General features: G+C 38.3%; 1 protein-coding gene and 2 long non-coding RNA genes across 6 annotated transcripts in view; 2 read left to right on the forward strand and 1 right to left on the reverse strand.

Moving 5' to 3' along the window:
* The window catches only part of cntnap2b (contactin associated protein 2b), a 99,457-nt gene that overhangs the window by 68,547 nt on the left and 9,812 nt on the right, over positions 1 to 21,098 (forward strand). The window contains exons 19-22 of one of the 2 annotated variants that reach the window (XM_008433525.3): positions 996 to 1,232; positions 1,402 to 1,635; positions 1,711 to 1,844; positions 9,456 to 9,549. In XM_008433525.3, coding sequence (XP_008431747.1) covers positions 996 to 1,232; positions 1,402 to 1,635; positions 1,711 to 1,844; positions 9,456 to 9,549 — 699 coding nt within the window. The remainder of the gene's footprint in view (positions 1 to 995; positions 1,233 to 1,401; positions 1,636 to 1,710; positions 1,845 to 9,455; positions 9,550 to 21,098) is intronic. The other variant, XM_017309994.2, reaches the window with a different exon arrangement.
* Positions 5,789 to 9,449, forward strand: LOC145547884 (uncharacterized). 3 transcript variants are annotated; one of them, XR_014084146.1, is made up of 5 exons: positions 5,796 to 5,928; positions 6,061 to 6,127; positions 6,218 to 6,898; positions 7,301 to 7,400; positions 7,524 to 9,449. It is a non-coding gene; the product is annotated as an uncharacterized LOC145547884 (long non-coding RNA). The 3 variants fall into 3 exon arrangements; XR_014084145.1 differs by having other exon boundaries at positions 5,789 to 5,928; positions 6,031 to 6,127; positions 6,218 to 7,400; XR_014084144.1 differs by having other exon boundaries at positions 6,218 to 7,400.
* Positions 16,299 to 18,660, reverse strand: LOC145547885 (uncharacterized). Its single transcript, XR_014084147.1, has 2 exons — positions 18,037 to 18,660; positions 16,299 to 17,927 (listed from the first exon to the last, which is right to left on the reverse strand). It is a non-coding gene; the product is annotated as an uncharacterized LOC145547885 (long non-coding RNA).

The raw sequence follows: 21,098 nt of genomic DNA on the forward strand, positions 1-21,098 counted from the left end.
GGGACAAGGGTGCAAGAAAATGGATGGATGGATTATTATTATTATGTATTCATGTTTGTGTCAAACAAAAGCACTTAAGCAAAATTTATTTTCTTTTCTTTTAGTTTTCACGGTGTATTTGAAGCACGGTGTATTCAGTGCAACAACTTGGTTTCGAAAGAAGTAAATATGAATCTACTGCACCCATCGAAGCTCTCCGTGTTTTCTTGGGTCTGAGGGACTGCTACATTTATTCTGAACATTTCTTAATTAATGTTCCCTTAAGTTTGATTATATGTTTAATAATAAAGTTTAGCCTAAGTTAGACACTAATAGTAATAGTTGATAGAAAACTACAAATTAATGCTGTTAATAACTAAGAAAAATATCTTGCAAATTAGATCCCAATTATAAGTATTACGTGTTATTATCTTTAACCTCTTATTTGAGCTGTTTAAAGAGACTGATCCAGTAACACCCAGGGTATATGCACAAAAATGTCAAAACGGATGTCCCAGGCTTACCACATTGCTCAAGAAGCAAGCAGTCAATAGAATCTGTTACACGCACCAGGGCTGGTGACGGTGTAAGAGACGCTGATTTTTCCTGTGAACAGGATAGAACAGGTTGAAGTAACAAGGCAGACAGCTTCGTACTTCTCAAATCTTCCTGGAATCTGTTCTGACGCCGGTTGTCAGTTATACAGATTCTGGAGCGATTACAAGAGCACACTGCCTCCTCTGGTAGCTTTCTGCTACTGCAATGAAGTCAATTACAATAGAAACCAAATCTCTAAATTGGAAATATACATAAAAAACATATCAATTAATTCAATATCAAAATAACAAAAGAAAATAATAATAATAATAATAATAGAAACCATTACTTTTTGTGTATGCCACACAGGCAACATGACTGAATGTCCCGGCCACTTCAGACACAGAGTTTTGTCAGCAGTATGAAACAGCAGCTTTTGTCCAAGTCACACTAATATGTTTTATCTGTTATGTCATCAGGTGCTTTGAGTGGCCAAAGGGGCTTCCTGGGCTGCATGAGGTCTCTGAAAATAAATGGGATCTTCTTCGATCTGGAAGAAAGGGCAAAGGTGACTCCAGGAGTGAAGCCAGGCTGTCAGGGCCATTGTAGCACCTACAAAATGCACTGCAGGAATGGAGGAAAGTGTGTGGAGAAATACAACGGATACTCATGTGACTGCTCTCTCAGTGCATATGATGGACCCTTCTGCACTGATGGTAAAATCTTTCACATTTTAATATACTGGATTATATTTAATGGTAAATGGACTGAACTTATATAGCACTTTATCCGATCATTTTTGACCACCTTAATAAAGGTGTATTTTTAATTCCCCCTTTTTTGGTTGCTTCTTCTGTGTGTGGTGCATGTGTGTGTACATGTCAGACGTAGGAGGGTATTTTGAGGCAGGAACCATGGTACGCTATGACTTTCTGTTGGATCATGGCGGATTGTTGCTGGGCGACCCAAGGAGCTTTTCAAACCTTGCCTATTTAGGGGAAACCAACCTCACCCAGGAGGAACTGGTCTTCAGTTTCAGCACATACAGTGCTCCAAGCATTCTTGTGTACATTAGTTCAAGGACCCAGGACTACATGGCAGTGGTGCTGCAACACAATGGTGGGCTTGTTAACACACCTTTTATTTGCTAGTAAAAACTTTGTTTACATAAAACATGTGTCTGCTTGTGTGTAGGCTCTCTCCAGGTCCGGTACAGTCTTGGTGGGCTTGTAGAACCTTACACCATAGATATTGACCATCGCAACATGGCCAATGGTCAGCCGCACTCTGTCAACATAACAAGGAATCTGAGGGAGATTCGACTGCAGGTTGGTGCACTCATCCAGCTGGTAGTGTTTAACATAGCTAAAGTTGATCATTCATAGTGAAAATGTGCCAGAAATTCTAGTAGGTTGAAGATGGATTCTTGACTTGTGCTTTATAACCAAATCTTCAACAAAACGTAGTCCCGACGGGACCCTTTAGTCCCGACGGGAGCGCCAGCACTCCCATTTGCACCTATTTTCAAATGCCTGTAGAATTTGAACCACATAAGATAGAGCAATAATTTTTTTTTCCTATAGAATGACACTTACTTTTCTGACAATCAACATGTCCCAGAGCGCTGTATGTTTGCACAGATGAGTTCACAGATTTATAGTAACTAGAGCAGTGGTTCTTAACCTTTTTTGAGGTACCAAACCCACCAGTTTCATATGCGCATTCACTGAACCCTTCTGTAGTGATAAATAAAATATTTTTTTCCCCCCCAAATTCAAGACATAGACTAGAACTAGACCCAACAAGAGTCTAGTTGGGTCACCCCATGATCACTAAGTCTTCTTAAAAGGTAGAGTCTCTGAGAACAGTTCTTCAAAATATAATCAGTGTTTTCAGCGAATTTGAGCTGACTGTCCAGGAACGACCTAAGGTATTTAAAATTTGCCACAGTTTCAACAGGTTGGCCATCGAGAGAAACTGGAACCACTTTAAGGTCTTGTTTAGATCATTTAATTAGCTCTACATTCTCAAAAAACTGTGAGCTTTGCTGGAGTAAATAAAGACACAAGTTCAAATGCATCCTGAGAGTGGAACTCCTTCAATCAGTGCTCCTCCGTTGCACTGATTGGCTAAGCAATGTAACGTGATCCTCTGCAGCAAGCGATGTCTTTACCTCTGCGGCAGAGACTCCGCCGAACCCCTGAGATCAACTCATCGAACCCCTGGGGTTCGATCAAACCCACGTTAAGAACCACTGAACTAGAGGAACGCAAAGATGCAAGGCAAACTCAGACATATCGTCCATCTCTATGATTTATAGATCGGTGGTAGTTTTAGCACACTAGCGCTCGTTCTTTTTTTGTAAAATAGTTAGATACACGCAGCTAACACAAACCAATATCACATAGACTCATACAGACACATTTATGGATCCAGAAAGACCCAGAGTAGAGAGGTTTTATTCTTTGTGCAAAATTTGTAGCTTACTAACTCACCGTTCTAGCTGTTGAGAACAAAGCCTAAGGATTGTTATGACCCGGATACGACAGTGGAGATGAACATTACGTGACAGCATGTGCTGTCACGTAATGTCCAGTCCATCAATGCTGCTGCCTCGCGCTCTGTCCTTCTCTCGCACTTCTCGCTACTCAGCAGTAGGTGTCAGGTTACGTTGTGTTGCATTCAATGTTGTCGGAAAAAAGAGATTCGTGCGCTTAACCCAGGTGAAAAAAAAGTATACTTTAGTATACTTCAAACATACTTAAATTTGTGAAAGTACACTTTAAGTACGCTAATTATTAAGTGTACTACCTATAAGTATATCTGAAGTATACTAAAAATACACTTGTACTAATTTCGAAATTAGTACTTTAAACACACTTAAACATAATTGTACCAAAATACACTTTTAATATATTAAATAAAAGTAAACTTTAAGTGAACAAAATATGAATGAAGATGTATGAATTTTTAAGTGCCTTAATAATCTTTTACTATTTATTAAAATTGCATACAATAAAAAAAAGATAATCATGATGTAATTTTTAAGAAAGTACCCAATCAATTTTCAGATGTGTGATGTAAAACCTTATAATCAACGGCATTAGCTCCAGTTCATACTCCAGACCAGATGGTGGCGGTATTGCACACTTTCATTTATTTAAAAAACGCCACAAAGAGAAGAAAAAACTTGAACGCAGGGAAGATAACAGATGCTGTTCAAATTTGCCATTTTTACTCGCATAATATTGCCTTAAAAGTAGAGAGGGCCTTGATAATAGTTACTAATTTTGGTAAATTCAAGCTGGTGACGTCCTAGTCCGAGTTAGACGACAACACAACGGGACAACAACTGATGGAAATAAAATGTGTGTCACAAAAGGAGCCCGGGGGTACGAAGGCTGCTAAGTGTTGCTAGTTGGTGGTAAGTTTGCTTATTAATTATCTTCATTTAATTATAAACAGTGCAGTAAAGATATATAACTTCCTTTGGTTTCTTAAATAATTCTTTTATCAATTTTATTGTGACTTGTATGATTATTACAATAGCAATCATTCAACTTCATGCTATAACTGCATGGAGGCTGTTTGTTGTGACTTATACTTTAATTCATAAACTTAACCTGGTTTTAATTAAGCTCCATAAGACAGAGAGACTTTGATATTGTGAGGTTGTTGTCATAACTCGTTCATCAATGATTTTATCTTCAACATATGTTTGCAGTCTAACTAAGCAAATGAAGATGAAAGAGGAAGCCAGAGAAATCAGGTGTTAGGAAACCTAGAGACTTTCCTGTCTCAGAAGAAACTCTGGCTCCACCACATCACCAACCAGCTCTGAGGATGAACCTCCACATTGTCTTCATGATGTAAGTTTGTTTTTTCAATGAGGAGCTAGCTAAATTTTCAACAACAAAAACTGCTGTTACTAGGCCTGTCGCAATAAACGATAGGTTGAATTTATCGTCCGATTAATTGATTTATCTACCCCATTTTAATTATCGTCTTTATCGTCTCTTCCGGCCTTTTTTCTTTCTCTTGATGACACTGAATGAAAAAAGGCTCAGCTCCGGTGCTCTCCACTGACCCTCCCTTCCTCATTTCCTTAGTCTAATGTCCAGCGCACATTACACGAGTTGTCGGCCCATTTTCAAACCCTGAGAGACACATTAGCCAACAGAAATCCTAGGTATAATGGTTCGATCGGGTTTGTCGTGCCGTGTGGTGTCCAGCCACAAGGGCACAAAATAATGGCTATAAGTCCAGTTAACTAATTTTAAAACCAGGCATTAATCAATGCTTTACTAGAATCTACCTGTGATGCATGTGGCTAGAGTCAGCGTAAAGTCCTGACTGAATGAACATCATTATAACCTATTTATGTCACATTAACGAAGAACAGCTGAAAACTTACCGGGTTTATTAATTGCGGTAGCAATTTGGCTCCAACTCCTCCCCTTGTCATTTCTATATTTTTTGCACGAAATGTTGAATAAACATTAATGATACCACAAATTAACTTCGATGTCCGCTGGACTTCATGTTGTGCCGTTTCAGCTGTTTGGGATTCCCCTCCGTAATTTCCCTCGGAGGAGAATCTGCGCCTTCTGATTGGCTACCTGTCACATTCAATGGGCAGCGTTAAGCTCCCAGACGGGGAAAACACTTGATTTACATCGGAGCGGCCACAACAATCTACCGTAACATACCTCACACTACAGGATGATCGGTTACGAAATCACCAGCGACAATTTTAGATCGGCCAACGATCAAAGATTATCATAAGGGGAAAATAGGGGCAAAAAATGATGTAGTGTGAACTACTGCATTAGGTAGTCGGATGTGCCCGTTTTCTCTATTTAAATTAGTGATTACTGAAGGGCTTTATGTTGTTTAGTTTTTATTCAAGTAAATTTTTTGTTAATGGAGGCTGAGAATCCATTTTATTTTTGTTTTTGGTTGTTTTGTTTATTTAGTTTATCAGTTCCAGTGTTATGTCTTCTTTTGAAAATAAAATGCATCTATCAGGAAATTGTGTGTATTATTAGTCATTTCCATTAAATCAGTGTCAGAAGGTCTTGAAACAATATCGTTTATCGCAATAATTTTTTAGACAATCATCCAGCAAGATTTGTTATCGTGACAGGCCTATGTGTTACCAACACCAAGTGCTTAATAAACATGATTTGATTTAAAGGTAACTGGAAATAATTTTTCTCTTCTTGTTAATCTAACATTTCTCTTTCATACATTTTATTTGTTGTTGACTTCCAGGGCCCTGTGATGGACTGGTGACCTGTCCAGGGTGAACCCTACCTCTCATCTGATGGCTGCTGGAGATGGGCACCACCAGCCCCCCTCACCACCCTGCAAGAATCAGTGTGTTCAGATCATGGATGGAAAGATTTTAAGGTAGTTTGTCTCCTTAAGTCCACACTTAAAACAGCTTCATAGTTAATGCCAACATCAACTGATTCTATGACATTGCTTAACCCTAACCCTAAACATTCAAAGAAGACACCCAGAAATGTTTTTCCACCCCAGGCATCCGGTCCCAATCATCATCAGTTATGATGTCACATACATGGCGAGTCCACAACATCTTAAAATTGTAAGTATTATTTTTTTATTTGACATTTTTCTGTTCTCTTTAAATACAAATATTTTCTCTGTTTAATTGCTCTATTGTTCTTTTTTGTAGGTTCTTGTAAGGTGCAGTGAATGGGAATGTTCTGTCGTTGATTCTCTGTCATTTTTTATTGTCACACTTAAATTTTCATGTTTATTGTGTTCACTTTAGATGTGTAAACTGATAATTTATGTAACGTTCATAAAGTTGTGAGTAAAATTGGACAATTTGTCAGTAATGTCGGTAATAAAACAAAATATTTGAATTACCTTGGGCATCTTGTGTAATTAATCTTTCCATGTAATTTTTAGCCTTAAACAATGTAAGTACTGTAGTGTAGTTATGCATGTCATTTACAAAATAGGTATGTAGGAATAAAGACTTTCATGAGTAATTCAAATTGTCGTTTATTATCAATAGCACACAGCAAATTCAAAAGAGTTAAATGTTTTGGTGTTAGTAGACTTTATGCAAAAGCAGAGTAAATTTTACACTTATAGAGTCACATTCAGTTTATGTAACTCTGGGGTGTATATTATTAGTAGTTAAAATCCAGTGTTAAAACAAAGTGTTTCCATATCAAAGTGGAATCAATAACTTTTTACTTCTTAACTCTGAACTCCTACAGCGGCTGAAGGAGTTAATTCACTGACTCCGCCCAGAATCATTGATTCCCACCGAAGTGAAGCGACAGAAGCAAAGTCATTTCAGGACTATTTACTTTCCATCTGTTTGAGGTGTTTACCACGCTTGGTAAGTAATTTTTTTCTGAAATGGTTTATAACTATTATTTTGAGTTGAGCTCAACCTGTATGATAGACGTCACGTTCGCCACACAGCTCAGTGTTAGCATTTTTAGCTTAGCATGCCGAATGTCAGCAGAGTATAAGTGTTGGAAAAAATCAAGCCGGTGAACATTTAATCAAATTATTGGCTAACTTGAACAGATCCGTAATAATCTGGAGTATGTTTTTTCATGATGTTGAATGTTTACATGCATCTTGGTCAAACTAATCAACCTTTCTGATAAATTTTTTCCTTTGATAAAATGTAAAAGGCTTTTTCACATTGAGAGCGTTATTCCCGCTGTTGTGTCTTCTTATATACGTTTTGCAGCATGTTTTAATCCTTTTATTGCCTTTTTGTATATATTAGAACCAGTTTGGTTGAGGATGAATTGCCAGTCGTCAGCCTAACCTCTCCTTTCCGATCCCTTCATGGGTTCTTCGACGATTCAAGCTCCAAAAATTATTATGTAAGTGTTAATATCTCTGAAACCCTACATTTCTGTAACTGAGGCTTGTTGTTAGACTTGTAGTAAAAATGTATTCCTTCGTTCCATTCCTCATTGTTATGTTTTTTGTTTGTTATGATCCAGAGACCAACACTGACTGTCCTACTCAGAGACTGAAGACTGTCTGATGCAGTAGAGGAGCATGTTGGTGTCTCCAGCCAAACGTTACGAACAGAACAACAACCTGAAGACAATCTGTTAGAGAGTGGACATCTCTCCGGTGGAGTCAGAGAGGAACTGACTCTTATCAACAGAAACATAAACTGGATAAGAAATGATGGATCTGATTATCAGGTTGGTTTGTTATGTAATGTACATATCTGGCAATCTACCTGTTAAAAGAAAATGTACTCTATCATATTACATGAACTGCATGCATTGATACAGGCTTTACTTTCTCCACCTTGTACTTTGAACAATTTCATGCATATGGTATTGAAGAAAACTGTATTAAGCACACTGCATTTTGTATTGCACAGCTGAAATGTTAGACCTTTAAATAAGCAATATGTGAATGAAAGTGACATGTGAAACATGCAGATTATTCCACGTTGTAATATGTTTTGTAGTTATGGTGCACGTTTTGAAATAAATGCATTTGAGAAAATCATTGCCTCTTTATTAAATGTTTATTTTCCAAAGAATTTTTTAAAGTTCATAACAATAAAATACCTATTTAATATTAATTACAAATAACTCTTAAGAAGTTAAAGAAGTACTCTGTGGGAGTTAATATTAAGATCTAACACTGAATTAGTGTTAGTGTTAAATTATTAACTCCAGCAGATTTTATATTTGACACTTTATAAGAGGTACTTATACTAAGGTACTAACTCTCCAAAAAGAGTTCAATTAACACTTTCTGGTGTGGACCCATATAGACACTTTAAAAGTGTTTAAATCAAATTTGACAGTGTTAATCTGGGCCTCCTGGATTTGCTGTGCAGAAAATAAAAGATAAAAATTAAGTGTAATTTAAATATATTACTAATATATTAATAGTATATTTAAAATATATTTGAAGTATATTAAATATATATTTTAATATAATTCTGAGACTTAAGTATACTTTAAGTACACTAAGTACACTTGAAGTTGTTCCAAAAAAGTACGTATAGTAGGCTATACTAAAATATACTGTTAGTTGTAATTTAAAACAATTTAAATACTACTAAAGTATACTAAGCACAAAATTAGTTGTTCCAAAATAGTACAGTTTATGTACATTGATAAAAGTATGCTAAAGTATGTTAAAATTTAGTATACTAAAGTATACTTTTTTTTCACCAGGGAATGTCCAATTTCCCATAACTATTTATTGAATTTATAGTCGCCAGCTGGGGTGGCAACAGGGGTGGCAAGGCTCTCATTTGGGGTGGCAACTGCCACCTCAGTAGATCCGCCCCTGGTTGTGCTTAACCCTTGCATGTGGAAATGGGGTCCAACCGACCCGAGACACGTAAAACTTGTATCATTTGCCATAGTCCTCTTCGTTTGCCTCAGTCCTCACACGCACAGGGGTTAAACCCTGCACCACCACTGCACACCCCAGTAGATCAACCACTTTAAATTAAGTTCTTATTTCTACTAGGAATAGTGACCAAAATTGTAAAATGAAAGTCCTAACCCTATTAGTATATGCATCAAAGCTTAGCATCCGAACCAAATTGATAAGTGATATGCAGCTGGAAAAAGCACATCTAACAATTTTATTTAATTCATTAAATTTATTTAAATAGTTCCAATTCCCAAAATATGTCATATTTTGGCCTCCCCCCTAAAAGAAAACAAAGAAAACATCTAAATTATGTACAGCAATATAAAACATCAGGCATGGTGGTCAAGCAGGTGATTGAGCACCCAACCCATAAGTCCTCAACGGTTCAAATCTGTGTCTCTCTTACAACCCATTTCCTGTCAGTCTATTGTGAAATAAAGGCCACTAGAGCTGAAAAATTCTTTAAAAAGATGTATAAAAAAATCAAATAAACTTCTCCTTTTCTCTGTTTTCACCAGCTTGACCACTACACTGTGTCGACACACACCCTGCCTGAGTCTTCTGACACACAGTTCAGCTTGGTCAAAAGTATCTTTCTTGGAAAGGTTTATGGTAAGTTTGTAAGTTTGTTGAGAGGTTGTGAATAAGTGTTTTTCTAGAGGATAATTGATATATTTTTAAGACCTATATATTGGTAAAGCTCCACAACTCAAAGCTCCTGCAACATTTGTTTTCAAATTGTATGGACCTTACCAAGCTCCACCCAGAACTGACTTTCTGGGTCACATTTCGTGACTTTCTTTTTTTCCTTCACTAAACACAAAGAAAGCAAAGCAATAATACTTACACCAGCAGACAACTCCTTTGTTCTTATTGATCCTACGACGGTTGAGCTGCAAATGCGGTCATGCACAAGCTTTGATCCAAGCAAGGCATTCCATTTCAGATTTTGGAAATCTGTGAATTTTAGTTCCACAAATACGATGAGGATACCTGACATCGCCTGTGCAGATACCCCACTGACGGTGGAGAACCATTCTTTTTCGAGTCCTGACGCAAAAACTTTATGCCGGCCTGCTAGTCCACAATGTACATTAGCATGTGTTTACTACTGTAGCTTGTGTTTGTGAGACGGTCACGCACGTGGTAGCTGCGCTGTGACGTAAAATGGGCATTAGCCAATGAAACGCGGCCTTTTGGTAAGGTCCATTAATTAATTTTTCGTCTGATACTTGAAGAACTAGAAAGCTAGAGTAATATCTGCTGGACTTTGGATCTGATTTGTGCCTTAGAGGTTGTTGTAGATAATTTCAGAAGGATTATTTTGTCCTACACCCCCTGAGTGAGCTGACATCCCACCCATGTGAAAATTTTCAGTAAGTGGACTGAGTGGTTAGAGCTCCATTTGTGTAGGTGTATGCTGCTTTGGTTTCTGACATATAAGGAATTATTTTTTCAGGTCATCCAGATGTCACCATCGCCCCATCTTGTTCCAAAACAAACCATAGTGGGCTATTTTTTTTAGTGCTCTGTTTGTGTGGGTTTGTGCTTTTAAAACCGTCATTTGTGCAGCTTTGCTTTATGACAAATAGTCATCACTGATTTATATCAGTGATGATATAAATATTTGTATTATCACTGATATAAATCAATGATTTATATATAAATATCGGTACTTAGGTTACAGATGTCTGATTTTAGACTAGCTTTAAAGGAGCACACTGATTGTTTTGATGTCTGTCATGGCGTAGTGGGCGGAGGTCTGGAGAGCGTGATTTGCAAAGGGTCAACATCTATCTTGATATGAAAAACTGAGCAGAAAAAAGGAAGAAATGAAAAAAGAATAGGCACAGAAACTAACTGAAGAAAATAAAGCAGAAAATGTTACAAATGCAGCACTTCCTTAAATAAAATGTTTTCAGTTTTAAAAAAATTAAGGTGTTGAATATTTATATTGAATTTATTTTGCAGAAAGTCATCACAAGGATAAACTTCACACATAATTTTGAAATTTATTTAATAATTTTTATTGTGGGAGTGGAAACTTCTAATTATATAAGTTATATATTCTTCAATTGACTCAAAAAACTGAAACAGACAGCCTAAGGAGCAGACATTCCCAAAGATTACTGCAGCCCAGATGTACTAAAGAAAGCTACCGCAAGTCCTTTCTGCTCAAAGCTATCAGACTTTTTAATAGAGCTCTCTAGAACTGTGCATTTTAAATGTTGAATATGTATTTAGTAATGTACTGAGCAATACGTGTGTCTTTAAAACTATCACTGCTGATTGTTATTTATTATTGTTGTATGTTTATTCTTATACCGGATGAACAGATGAACATGGAAAGGATGGGTGGAATCAGAAACAATCTGGTTTGCTCTGGCTACGCAGCGTCTGTGTGCAATGCTCTGGATAGGGGGGAGTGGAGCCCCAGTGATCCTCTCTGCTGTCTTCACCACTCTTTGCAGAAACTTCCAGTCTGAGCAATTGCAGCTCCAAGCCAAGATGGAGATACTGCTGGTCAGCAGGCTCTCAATGGTTCCTCTGTAGAAGGTGGAGAGAATGGGAGGGAGGAGCGAAACTCTTCTCATTCGTCTCAGAAAGTGCAGACGCTTCTGTGCTTTTTTCACCAGTGAAGTGATATAAGATGTCCAGCTGAGGTTGTCTGCAATGTGCGCCCCCAGGAACTTAGTGCTGCTGACTATCTCCACTGCTTTGTCATTGATGAGGAGTCGTGTGGTTGGGTTGAGACCTCCCGAAGTCGACAATGATCTCTTTTGTTGACGTTCAGGAGCAGGTTGTTTATTCTGCACCAGTCCAGAAGATGTTGTACCTCTGTTCTGTAGTTCACTTCATTGTCGTCCTGAATGAGTCCCATAATTGTTGTGTCGTCTGCATATTTCATAATGTGGTTGGTGTTAAACCTGGGACGACAGTCGTGGGTCATCAGGGTCAATAGCAGGGTGCTCAGGACACAGCCCTGACGGGAACCACTGTTTAAAGAAATGATATTGGAGGTGTTATTACCCACACGGACAGACTGAGTTCTGTTTCTTGAGGAAGTCCAACAGCCAGTTGCACAGTGGAGTATTGAACCCCAGGGGGGACCAGTTTGCATACCAAGTCCTGGCTGATGATCATATTGAATGCTGAGCAGAAGTCCAAAAAAAAGCATCCATACGTGGGTGTTTCTACTCTCCAGGTGTACCAGGCTCAGATGAAGAGTAGCGCTTAGATTTGTATGCAAACTGGAAAGGGTCAGATGATGGAGGCACTATAGAGATTATATGACCCTTAACCACTCTCTCGAAGCAATTCATGATGATAGATTTTAATGCAACGGGTCAGAAGTCATTAAGACGTGATGGTTGGTTTCTTGAGCACTTTAATAATAATAGCTGATTTAAAACATGAGGGGACAATGGCCTGATGTGTTGAAGATGTCCGTGAGCACATGGGCTAGCTGGTCTGCACACTCTTTGATCAGCCTTACTGGAATGTTGTCAGGACCTGCAGCTTTTTGGATGTTAACGTTTCTCAGGGATTTTCGCACAGCATATGTTTCGAGCCTGAGGGCCTGTTCATCAGGGTGAGGGGTAGCTTTCCTTGCAGGGGTTTTATTTTTATACCAAACCAAACCAACTTTATTTATAAAGCACTTTAAAACAACCACAGCTGATACAAAGTGCTGTACATTAAAACACAATATAATAAAAAATTAAATAAAAACTTAGTTTAAAAACAAAAACATACAATTTATAACTAGATCCCGCTGGTGTTGAAAGCCAAGTAAAATAGATGGGTTTTAAGACGAACTTTAAAAGTGGACAGTGAAGGGGCCTTTCTGACCTGCAAAGGCAAGTCATTCCATAACTAGGGCCAATGACAGAGAAAGCCCTGTCCCCTCTGAGCTTCCTTCTGGTTCTCGGTACCTCCAAGAGGAGCTGATCTGCTGACCTGAGAGACCGATAGGATATGTAGGGGTGAAGAAGCTCAGAGAGGTAAGCTGGGGCAAGATTATGTAGTGATTTAAAAACAAACATAAGAATTTTAAATTGAATCCTAAAATATACAGGCAGCCAGTGAAGTGAGGCCAGAACAGGGGTCACATGTTCCCTCTTTCGAGTTCCTGTCAAAAGTCGTGCAGCAGCATTCTGAACCAGCTGCAGACGTGAGAGCAGCGACTGACTGACTCCCAGGTAAAGTGAGTTGCAGTAATCCAATCGAGTGGAAATAAAAGCATGGATCACTGTTTCAAAATGCTGCCTGGAAAGAAAAGATTTCACTGACGCCAATCGCCTTAAATGATAAAAGCTGGACTTAACCACGGCTCTGATTTGGCTGTCCAATTTGAATCACTGTCCACTTTAAAACCAAGATCCGTAATAACAGGTTTAAAATATACCTCCAAAGGTCCCAGGTCAACAGAGGAGGACTCACAGGAGCCATTGGGTCCAAACACCATCACCTCTATTTTGTTTTCATTAAAATTTAAAAAGTTCAAGGCCAACCAAGCTTTAATATTACCTAGACATGCCAGGAGATGTTTGATAGAATAAACATCCTTCTGCTTCAAGGGCAAATAAATCTGACAATCATCAGCATAACAATGAAATGAAATCCCATGTTTCCTAAGGATAGAACCCAGAGGCAGTAAATAAAGAGAGAAAAGCAGAGGGCCCAGAATTGAGCCCTGCAGGACACCATAAGACATTGAAGCAGCAGATGATTCAGAGTCACTAATTTTCACTGAAAATGTTTTCACCTCCAGGTAGGACCGGAACCATTTAAGAACAGTGCCATCAATACCTACAATGTGGTGTAATCTCGAAATTAAAATGTTGTGGTCTACTGTATCAAAGGCAGCAGTTAGTCAAGTAAAATCAGAACAACATGGTTACCAGAATCACATGCAAGAAGGATGTCATTAAAAACTCTTATTCAAGCAGATTCTGTACTATGAAGAGTTTTAAAACCTGACTGAAAAACCTCCAGAATGTCATTGTCATCTAAGAACTGTTTCAGCTGACAGTACACAATTTTTTCCGAAACTTTAGAAAGAAAAGGCAGCTTTGAAATAGGCCGATAATTTGCCAGAACAGTCGGATCATGGCCAGGTTTTTTAAGCAGTGGCTGCACTACTGCATGTTTAAAACTAGCAGAGACCACACCTGAGGACAGACTGCTATTTATAATTGCAGGAACAGACTGCCCTATGCTAGATAAAATATCTTTAAAGAATCGTGGAGGGACAGGATCACGTGGGGAACCTGATGGCTTAATGTGGCCAACCACGTCATCTAAAAGTGAGACAGTCACAAGCTCAAACTGATTGAAAGCAGCAGAGCAAGGTACCGAAACAGAGGGGTCAGAGTCAGGAGCTGTGATAAGAGCCCTGGTACTACCAACCTTTTCAATAAAGAAACACAGAAAATTATCATACATGTCAGGAGAAGCTTCCAAACAGGCATTCTGTGGAATATTAAGTACAGAGTCAATGGTGTTAAATAAAACATGTGAGTTATGGCTGTTTGAGGAAATGATATTTGCCAAATATTCCCTTTTAGCCTCTTTAACTGTGCTCTGGTAGAGACGCCAACAGTCTTTTAAAATATGAAAAGTAACCTGCAGTTTATCCTTTTTCCACCTTCGTTCAGCACAGCGACATTCCTTCCTTGCAGAATGAGTCCCGTCATTAAACCAAGGCTCAGGTTTAATCCTTGGCTGCCTAGTTTTTAATGGAACAACTTGACAGGAAGAACAGAATCAGAGCTCTTCTGTATCAGAGTGGAGGAAGTCAGATGCTTCACAGAGCTGAAGAAAAGCAGTAGAGAACTGAGTGGCAGTGGAAGGGTTAATAATCCGACAGCGCCGAACAGCAGCGCGAGTTTTAACTGCAGTAGGTGTCAAACTAACAGTGAATAAAACAGGCAGGTGATCCGAGAACACAGTCACAAGTTTCCAGGTTAGTCACAGGCAGACCACAGGAAATAACCAGGTCCAGTGCGAGTCAGTGCTCATGTGTAGGGCTGGATACGGCCTGTACCAGGTTAAAACAGTCCAGAAAGCTTAAAAAGTCCTTTACCAGTGGCTTATCAGGACAACACACGTGTATATTAAAGTTTCCAACGATAAGAACATGTTCATAGTTAGTTATAATCCCAGATAAAAAGTCAGAGAAGTCGCTTAAAAAATCCTTATTATATTTGGGGGGCCGGTAGACGACAGCGCAGAACACTGGGTTTATGCGTCTCATCTCAAATGACGTAAACTCATTAAGATGAGTTTACGTCAAAGCTGGGGAATGATGTCTGTAGAAAACACTGCTTACATCTGTAGTCCCATTTGTAAACAGTCGCTGTGCCTCCCTCTCTCCTTGAAGCCCGTGGTGAATTAAAATGAGCACAATTCGCTGGTAAAAGCTCAGATAGAGCACTGGACTCACTCAGCCACGTCTCAGTCACACACAGAAAATCCAGGTTTCGGTGACTAAAAAAGTCCCGAAGAATAAAAGTTGTATTCACAAGCGACCTGGCGTTTATCAGGCCAATCCTGACAGGAGCTGGATCCTGGGCGTCGACAGGTCAGGAAACCCAGCACAGCGGTCTCAGGTTTTGTAGACACCGTCGGCGAATGTTGATCCGGGAAGGGCAGGGACGGCGGTGTAGAGGGGCTTGAACGCCGACCACTGGCACAAAGCAGACATCAACGGGATCCAAGAAACGCCGAGACAACCGAGAGCCCAGAAAAGATCCATGCGATGATCGGGTAAAAGCAGAAGAGTGCGTCAGATAAAACTTCAGCTTCACCAGCCAGCCGCTTCGTCTACCGCGACGACGATGACGTCTTCGCCGTGAAAGCAGTGCAGCAACCCGGAACAGGTGACTCGGAATCTCCGACAGAAGCGGGGGCAAGGATTGTTGGCCAGCAACGTCGAATAACTCCATATCCTGGACAAAAGGTTGGAGGTCTAGTAGTGTGTTGCGATCGTACACCAGGAGAGACTCAGTTCCGTAGATGACACAGGTCAGAAACAATACAAACATAAGCAAACGTGAGAACGACAGACGAGCAGCCACACACACCGGCGCCATCTTGGATCTCCCCGATCCCTGTTTCTAGGAACAGGGATTCAAATCTTCCAAAGAAGTTGTTGAGCTCATTAAGGAAGTTAATGTCATCTTGGCAGGATGAAGATGTGGTTTTATAATCAGTGATAGATTGGATGCCCTGCCACAGTTGTTTGGTGTTGCTGGCATCTTGAAAGAAACCTTGAATCTTTTGACTGTAGGCATGTTTTGCTGCCTTGATGGTATGGTTTAGATTGGCCCTCGCTGATCTAAGTGCAACCATGTCACCAGATTTGAAGTCAGCATTATGCTCCATCAGTCCACCTCCTTAGTCATTCAAGGTTTCTGGTTGGCCCGTGTGACTATCGTCTTTGTTGCTGTAACTATCTCCATACGCCACTGGATGTAGTATAACACAGATGCTGCATACCCCTCCATGTCCATGTGTTGGTTGTGTGTAGCGGCCTCTCTGAATATGCCCCAGTCTGTGCACTCAAAACAGTCCTGCAGTGCAGACATCCCTAGTAAAAAAATAAGTATACTAAAGTATATTAAATTTTAACATACTTAGCATACTTTGATTTATGTACTTAAACAGTACTATTTTGAAACAACTTTTTTTGTGCTTAGTATACTTTAGTAGTATTTAAATAGTATTAATTTACAACTTTTAGTATGCTTCAATGTATTTTTTTCTTCAACTTCAAGTTGTACTTAGTATACTTTAAGTATACTTTTTTATGTAGTAGTCAAGAGCTTGATTAAGCTTGATGAGTGTACTAATTCTGTCATATAATTATATTAAAAATATACTTTTAATATGCTTTAAATATATTTTAAATATACTACTAATGTATTAGTAATGCATTTAAATTACACTTAATTTTTATTTTTGATTTACTTCTATTGCTAATAAAGTACAATTTTAATTACTCAAGTCTTTATTCCTGCTTTCCTATTTTGCACATTACATTCATATCTACACTACGTTACTTACACTGTTTTAGGCTACAATTACATGGAAAGATTAATTACACAAGATGTTCAAGGTAATTCAAATATTGTTTAATCACCAACATTTTAAAATTGTCCAATTTTACTCACAACTTTATGAGCTTTACATAAATTATCAGTTTACACTTCAAAAGTGAACAGAAAGAACATGAAAATTTAAGTGTGACAAAAAAACATGAAAGTTATTACGTTAAAGAACAAAAATGATAATGACATTGTTCTTTCAATATATTACCATTTTGGTAACACTTTATTTGATGGGGTGTGCATAAGACTTACATGACACCTTCACAAACATAACATAAAACCGTTTGTCCAACTTTTGAAGCAAATTCCCATTAAAATTGTCATTATTTATTGAATGACAATTTATGACACTGTTGGTATGTTAATAACATGAGTTACGTCATGTTGTATGAAAGTATGCACACCCCGTCAAAGTCTTACCGACATTTTATCAAGAGCCATCATACTGTAAGACAATTGTACAAATTGTCAATACATTCCAAGTTTACAAATAACAAAATTATGAAAATCAGCACAATAAAACAATAGGTACACTTTAGAGGAAATGTGAAAACTGTTTCATCAAGGACAGAGTATTGTTTTAATTCAATGTCACAGTATTACTGCAAACGAACTGACATTTCTCCTTCCTAAGAACAGTGAGGATCAACGACAGAACATTCCCATTTACCAGATCATTGCACTTTACAGAAACCTACAAAAAAGAACGATAGAGCAATTAAACAGAGAAACCATTTGTATTTTACAGAGTACAGAAAAATGGGAAATAAAAAATAAGACAATTTTAAGACGTTGTGGACTCGCTGTGTATGTGACATCATACACAGCGAGATGATTGGGACCGAATGGAAAAACATTTCTGGGTGTCTTCTTTGCCTGTTTATGTTAGAAGTAGAAAGAAAATTGTCAACAATGTCATAGAATCAGTTGATGTTGGCATTAACTATGAAGCTGTTTTAAGTGTGGACTTAAGGAGACAAACTACCTTAAAATCTTTCCATCCATGATCTGAACACACTGATCCTTGCAGGGTTGTGAGGGGGGCTGGTGGCGTTCATCTCCAGCAGCCATCAGATGAGAGGCGGGGTTCAACCTGGACAGGTCACCAGTCCATCACAGGGCCCTGAAAGCCAACAACAAATAAAATGTATGAAAGAAAAATGATAGATTAACAAGGAGAAAAATTCTGTCCAGTTACCTTTAAATCAAATCATGCGTATTAAGCACTTGGTGTTGGTAACACACCAGTTTTGGTTGTTGAAAATGTAGCTAGCTGGTCAGTAAAAAAAAAAAAAGAAAAAAAAGTCTTTCCACCATGAAGACAATGTGAAGGTTCATCAACAGAGCTGGTTGGTGATCTGGTGGAGTCAGAGCTTCTTCTGAGACAGAAAAGTCTTTAGGTTTCCTAACACCTGATTTCTCTGGCTTCCTCTTTCATCTTCATTTGCTTAGACTGCAAAAATATGTTGAAGATAAAAACATTGATGAACGAGTTATAACAACCACTTCACAATATCAAAGTTTCTTTGTCATATTGAGCTTAATTAAAACCAGGTTAGTTTATTAAAGTATATGTCGCAACAAACAGCCTGCATGCAGTTATAACACGAAGCTGAATGAGTGCTATAGTAATAATCATACAAGTCACAATAAAATTGATAAAATAATTATTTATGAAACCAACATAAGTTATATATCTTTACTGCACCGTTTATAATTAAATGAAGATAATTAATAAGCAAACTTACCACCAGCTAGCAACACTTAGCAGCCTTTGTCCCCCAAGGCTCCTTTTTGACACACATTTCATTTCCATCTGTTGTTGTCCCGTTGTGTTGTCGTCTAACTCGGACTAGGACGTCACCAGCTTGAATTTACCAAAATTAGTAACTATTGTCAAAGGCCCTCTCTACGTTGAAGGCAATATTATGCGAGTAAAAATGGCAAATTTTTAGGTACTTAAAAAGTATGCCTACATATTATATTAAACACACTTTATAAATTCTTAAAAGACTTTCTTCTGCATATGTATTAATTAGTTTTATTTTGTAATCAGATTGCTCCTTGTTGCAGACTTCTGCCCAGGTCCCTCTTGAAAATGAGATCTGGATCTCAATGGGGTTTGCCCAGTTAAATTAAGAAAATGTTTTAAAAAGGCATACTTTATTAGCCTAAAATTTACACTAAGATGTAATTTAAAACATAGTGAAATTGATAGTTTAAAGTAGTGTTAAGTGAATTTTAAAAAAATTCAATTTTGAGCATATATTTTAAAATATACACAAAATATATTTTAAATATACTTGAGCAAGTGTATATTTACACTTTATAAAAGCATACTTTTATTTAATATATTTTTTAAAAGTGCATTTTGGTGCAATTATGTTTAAGTGTGCTTAAAGTTCTAATTTCAAAATTGGTACAAGTATACTTTTAGTATACTTCAGATATATTTATAGGTAGTACACCTAATACTTGGTATACTTAAAATGTACTTTTTCACAAATGTAAGTATGTTTGAAATATACTAAAGTATACTTTATTTTCACCTGGGATGGCTCCCTCAGGCCACACTCTCACCTTCTTCCCCACAGGCTTTTGTCTGGTGAGCAGCAGCTGGTATGCTGGGATGAGCATAACCAAAAGATGGTCAGGCTATATGAGCGGACAGAGATTTAAAGAGCAGCAGGAAAAGGAAGGGACGTGGATTAGCAGTGATTGTGAATAACAGATAGTGTCATCCAGAGCATGTTACTGTGAAATGTTGTCTTTGCAGTCCAGACATTGAGCTCTTGGCAGTAAGTTTCCGACAATATTATCATTTACCAAGAGAGTTCACCAGTTTTATTTTGCCAGTTGTTTACATTCCATCCTCAGCTGTTGTCGATAATGCATGCTATGTCATTAATTCTGTTGTTGCTAGGATACAGACACAACACACCAATGCATTTGTGGTAATATCTGGTGATTTTAATCATGCCTGACTCTCTCAACACTTTTAAATACATTTTATTTATTTAGCATATTCTCAGCAACAAGGCAATTCAAAGTGCTTTACATGAATTAGAGGACATACAAACAAAATAAAAGAAAAGCAAGAAAAAATTATAAAAAGTAATGAGTAGTTTCTCTAGATGAGCTTCTCCGGATTCTAAGTTTGTTCTAATTTCTGCTCTGGGCAGAGTGAAATCCTGAGATCCAGAGAAACTATTCTTGGTTGAGTGAAGCTAAATGTTCCTGTTCTGGGTTGCTAAGCAGAATAACAATGGGTCCTCTGGATCTTATTGTTCTAACTAATAGCTGCTCCATCTGAGAAAACAATGTCTCCTCTGGGGAAATCAAATCAACATATGATCTGCTCTGCTCTGAATACACAACCCTGATGAAGAGATGATCTGTTAGGAAATGTTCACAGGAAGCAGAAGAAGCCTACCAGGGTTGTTTTGAAGCAACTGATTGGACTACTCTCTGTCAGCCTCGTGGAGATGACATCAGTCTCATGACTGAGTGTGTGACTGACTGTATAAACCTCTGTGTAGACGGCAGAACAGAACAGTGAGATGCCTCCAGAATAATAAACCATTTATCACCAGTGACCTAAAGGAACTGTTAAACCAGAAGCAGAGAGCCTTTAAGGAACGAGACAGAGAGTTAGTTATTCAGTATGCAGAAGAAGCTCAAGGTCAAGATTAGAGACGGCAAAGAGAAGTACGGGAAGAAGCTGGAGAATAAACTGAAGAGGAACAATATCAGAGATGTGTGGTAAGGCTTCAAGCAAAAGGAGGATCAGACAGATGGAAGTCTGGATAGAGCTGAACACGTTCTTCAATAGGTGCAGTTCAGGAACAAGCTCATCATCATCCTCTCCTGTCTCCAGCCATACAGACATCCCACCTTCCTCTGACTCACAGCTTTCCTGTCAACCCTCAGATGTCCTATCTTCCACCTCAGTCATGGACTCGTCTGCTTCCACAAGTTTGTCTTCAACCAAATCAGGAGATGCTGCTGCTCCCTTTGCCTCCACCTCCCACTTTTCTGTATCTAGAA

The sequence above is a fragment of the Poecilia reticulata genome, chromosome 17 (assembly GCF_904066995.2).
Source record: "Poecilia reticulata chromosome 17, P_reticulata-male-v2, whole genome shotgun sequence".
Lineage (NCBI taxonomy): Eukaryota > Metazoa > Chordata > Actinopteri > Cyprinodontiformes > Poeciliidae > Poecilia > Poecilia reticulata.